At 37.8% G+C, this 4,944-nt stretch overlaps 1 protein-coding gene across 1 annotated transcript; it reads left to right on the top strand.

Moving 5' to 3' along the window:
- Positions 1-1,112: 1,112 nt before the first annotated feature.
- On the top strand, positions 1,113-4,334 carry LOC146688199 (uncharacterized). Its single transcript, XM_085438957.1, has 7 exons — positions 1,113-1,350; positions 1,816-1,889; positions 2,078-2,133; positions 2,468-2,631; positions 2,727-2,899; positions 3,216-3,349; positions 3,687-4,334. The coding sequence occupies exons 2-7, from the start codon at positions 1,823-1,825 to the stop codon at positions 3,861-3,863; spliced, it is 771 nt and encodes a 256-aa protein (XP_085295083.1). The 5' UTR covers positions 1,113-1,350; positions 1,816-1,822; the 3' UTR covers positions 3,864-4,334.
- The last annotated feature ends 610 nt before the right edge of the window (positions 4,335-4,944 follow it).

Here is a 4,944-nt window from a genome sequence, read left to right as displayed (position 1 = left end):
ACAAGAAGCTATTAAGCTTCTTGAGACATTGGTGGAGTTAAGCTGTATGCAACACAGCTCCTACAGGCTTATAATATGTCTACGCTGTCTGCACCTAAGGAGGCAGTTCTCCCTGTGCGCCACAGTACAGAGCGCAGATTGTTGAAGTCACTGGAGCATGTCCTTGCCTACACAACAGAGATTCAGAGACTGGAAAGGGGAAGTTATGTTTTCAAACTATACTGCATCTTTGTAGGGTCTACAATATAAAGCGCTTTGAGGCGACTCCTGTTGTGATTTCCCGCTGTAGAAATAAAATTGAATTGAAATTAAAATTAAAATTGAGCTGAGAATACTCCGACTAGCTGCTATATCCCATGCCACATGGCGCAGCATAACGGCAAGAATTGACTTGTATCAGTGACTACCTTCTCCCTGGATGTACTTTGGGGCCACAACTCCTGGCAGTTCAGTCTCTTCTTCGAGATTGAAGAAGTCACTTGGATGGGTGACAAAACATTTCTCCCAAAAAACGCTACATCCAGATCAACAGAATCAACTTTTTGGAGATTTACTTTCCTGGATGACTGAGAATGCATCAAGACGATGTTTATATTATTTCCTACAATTTCAGAACCACTCCCCTACTGACCAGCTACAGTTTGTGCTTAATGTGTGCCAATGATAAATACAGTTTTCGTGCTGTGACATCATCTCTCACTGGACATTATTACAAGAGGACAGCACTGAACAGCGTTCTAGTGATAGTGGGTTATTGTGTCTGCTATAACACCATGTATGAATCACATCATTTCCTGTCACAGTTACCCAAAAGGGGTTTTGGGGTCAGTTTACAAAGTGAGGTACAGTGAGGATTATTAAAAGAATGAAGAAAAGGAAAACACTGCAGTGGAGAAAATGTTCAGATCAAACACCAAACCGTTTTCTGAGGAAGTCTTTAAACCTTCCAAAACAAAGAACATTCCCTAACTCTCACATGTTGGCCTATCTCTCCCTGATAAGGAGGTGTCTCACTATCTGTCTAATGTCACCCATGAACTTACAATGGCCCCACTGTATCAAGTGTGTGTAATGAAAGTGTTACTGGGAAAGGCATGTGTGGAATACTCTGTTCAGTCTGCGGCCATCATGACTGAGCTTTGGATAATTTAAAAATAATGATTGGATATTCAATCAATCGACTTGACTTGCGGTTGCAGCATACATAAGTGAAGCAGAATAAATTCACAGAAAGATTTCCAGGTTTCCTGAATCTACAGTGCGTGACGTCATGCTTCTTCTTTGTTCAGAAACGTGTCATTGTCCTCAGGCAGAGAATCACAGTCATTGACAGTAGAGGGACAACTGAAGGTAACAGCTTTTTACTATTTCTTTTATAGCATTGTTACTATAGCACAACCATGACAGGTGACTTTATTATTCGATTTGATTCATATGAGAGCTTTAATCCAGAATAGTTAATCATAGTCGAGGCTATTTATCTTCTGAATGTATGAACAAAGCAAACGTATCATGTCCTTTCTTTTCTGTGGATAAAAGTAGTTGGTGGCAATGGAAAATTGCATTTATGTTGTTAAAATTCACAAGTCAGTGTAACTTAGTGAAGACGTAAAACTCGTACGAGGAAAGAAGTTTCTTTGTGTTTGATTATGTGACCACTGAGACGTCCCAACTTCCGTATGTACGCATGTAAAAAGGGGGAAGTAACACAGGAAAATGCTTTTTGAAAAGTGCTACAGCAGCGTCTCTGTGCTTTCTAATGAATGCTGCATGCTTATTGATACATGCGTATGTGTGCACATTTGTATCACTCAGATCAGCCATGAAGCTGTTTCCACATCATCCTGTTATTTGGTCCAGTTTGTTGGTTTTGTGGTTCACACAATGTGGTAAGTGAAAGAGTAATCACAATGTACACAGACACTCTGTGAACAAATGGGCTATAAGGAATAGCTATGAAAACATTTGACCTTAAGTCATTGGTGTTTTTTTTTAAACAAAAGATTTCCTTTAATATTATTAATCAGGGTGGTGTTCAGCTTTATTTCCTTTTCTTCTTCTTCTTCTTTCCCCCAAGAATCTGAGGGCCACACTTTGAATGCCTGTCAAGAGAAAATGGATGACCAGTACGAGGTGAAAATAAACCTATCCTTTTGTCTTTGAAAGACCATACAGATATGGTGCTTGTACCATTAGGTCCATAAGTATTTGAACAGTGAGACAGTTATTGTAGTTTTGACTCTGTACACAACTACAGCCGATTTGAAATTAAACAATCAGGAAGTCATTGAAATCCAGACAGGAATTACAATTTTATGTATAAAAATGGCTTTAATGGCTTGCCACTCTTTACTCCAGCACCATTGTGTTGGTGTACAGAGACTGTCCAAAAATGTATGGCTCTAACTAATAAATATAAATATGGTGCGTTTTTTAATGTTTCAATGTTCTGATCTTGTATGTGAAGTTTGGTATGGTTCTCATACGGACTTCAGCTCAGCAGGATTCCTATGAAGACCTTACAGATATAAAGGAGAAGTTTATCTGCCTCCTCTACCCAACAAATGAGCTCAACTGCTCCTGGTCATTCAACACTTTAGAGAAGGATACTAAGCTCTCTGTGTTTATCAGGTATTCTTATTTTTAAATACAGCTTTATTTACAAATAAGGTACAATAAGCTGAAACACTGCTTTGAGTCTGTATCTCCTCTGTCTCCCCTACCAGCATTTGTGATGATGAAATACTGGTTGAGTCACTAAACTATACTTCTGTGGAAAGAGCTGGATCAGCGTCTTTGATTCTCAGCAATAATATGGCAGAAGTCATCCTTCATTTGAACAAGTCCATGCAGAACAAGTGGACGTCTTACACCTACGTGTATGACATGGACATGCTGGGTAATATTTCAAGACTATTAAGTAGTTATAAATGACAATGCTATAGATCAGATTAAAAAAAATACAAATATCTCTCTCGCTTTTGACAATTTTTCTTCATCAGTAATTAAAAAATTTCTGTCCTTTGAGATCTTGAAGGCTGTGACTAAAACTGGGGGTTAGTGCCAAGTACAGGGGTATGGAGTGGTAACCTGAAGTTTCAGTTCAGACTCCAGTGTATTTCAGCCACAATCTACAGCAGATGTTCAGAATTAAACGTTTCCAGTTATTTTACTAATTGTGCATGTGTGTCTGTGTGTCTGTGTGTGTGAGACAGAGCTCCTTTCTCCACCTCCAAACATCTATGCTTCAGTCAAAGGTGGAGCCCTGGTTGTATCATGGGGTCTGCCTCGCACCAGAGAAGTCGTTAACTCTTATTGTTTTGAATACCAGCTGGACAAAGGTGATCAGGTACAGTATCTCTGATCACGGATCTTTCTTGTGCACATATGACAGGATTAATGAATGAGACAAACTTGGTGAAAAACTCAACTCAGTGAGGACTAAAGTATTTTTAATGTTTTAATTAGAGAAAAACAAAAATGACTTTTTAAAGTAGAAAATGTGAACATCTTTTGATAAATGCTGGTTACATTTTTTTCCATTCTCAGAAGCAATAAATAACACATTCTGATAGGTTTAGCTGTACTCAATAGAAGTTGAAAGTCAGAGCAGTCTGAGGTACAGAGGAACATTAAGGTAAACCCAAGATTTATTTATTTATTTTTAATGGCTCTTTTCAAAACAGGAACAGCCAATATACTTGATCGCCCAGCAGTCTTACAGAGAGCCAGTTTCAGATGCCACACGCACCTACAAACTGAGAATGAGGACACGAATAACAAATACCTGCTCTGGATCATCTCAGTGGAGTGAATGGAGTGATGGTGTTGTCGTGCAGAATGATTCAACCGATGGCTGGTGATCCAGTGTCAGCGACTGGTTGAAGGGCTAGTGTCTGAAAGCCTTAGTAAATGTTATTATTTTTGAAACTTTTCTTTCTTGGTCATATTCTTTCTTGGCCCTGTGAAACTGCATTTCGTTGCCCTGTACCTGTGCATGTGCAATGACAATAAAGTTGAATTCTATTCTAATTCTATTCTATTCTATAGGAATTGACAAAAAGAGATATTTTCTTTAACGATTTCACATATAGTGGCCACTATAATGAACAGCTATTCAAAGACTGTTTTCTTGTATTTGTGTCAGTGTTCATAGTTTACTTGCACATAAACACAACACAGTGTATATTATTTATTCGTTTTTCCAAATTCATAAGTCAAAACATATGTTGTCCACAGGTGGACATTTTAAAAAACATTTTAAAAAAGTTTAAAAAAAAGTTCAACAATCTTTTTTCATGCCTAAAGATGAATAAAAATACTTAAGAAAACAATCCTGATTGAGGTTGTCATAATTCATGCATGAAAGGGTTAAGCAAAGTTGGATGAAAGCTGCTTCCATGTAATATAATGTTTCTTTCTGTTGGTTTCTAAATACAGATGTGTAAAGTCTTTCTTGTCTTTAAAAATGGCAAGGTCTAAGACCCTCACCTTGCGATACTAATAGCTTAATATTAGGATTGTTATTTAAAAAAAAATGTGAAAAGCAGGTAGTGCTAGAAACCAAGTAACAGTGTAGCGTCCCCACCAAATAATGTGTTAGGGGGAAAAACATGATCCTGATTAAACAATCTTCTTCCCCTTTACTCAGGTAGAGCTTCCAAAGACCAAAGTCTTTTGTGGGGACATGACTCTGAAAACTCTAATTCAAGCACTATTTATGCAATCTACATGAGTCCTACTGTACTGTCAAGAGGTCATCCTTAGCTTTCCATGGTTGCCACATTTGAGGGGGTTAGACTAACAGAGCAATATTGTTTTCAAGATAATGAGAATTGCAGCTTTTATGGAAGTTCAGTTTATTTATATAGTACTAAATCACAACAACAGTCACCTTGAGGTGCTTTATATTGTACAGTAAAGACCCTACAATAATACAGAGAA

Source organism: Copadichromis virginalis, linkage group LG18, assembly GCF_057382275.1.
Source record: "Copadichromis virginalis isolate Kocher_CV1m ecotype Utaka linkage group LG18, C_Virginalis_male_GT1.1, whole genome shotgun sequence".
Lineage (NCBI taxonomy): Eukaryota > Metazoa > Chordata > Actinopteri > Cichliformes > Cichlidae > Copadichromis > Copadichromis virginalis.
Note: the sequence above shows the minus strand (reverse complement) of the source record. Positions and strands in the feature narration are given on the sequence as shown.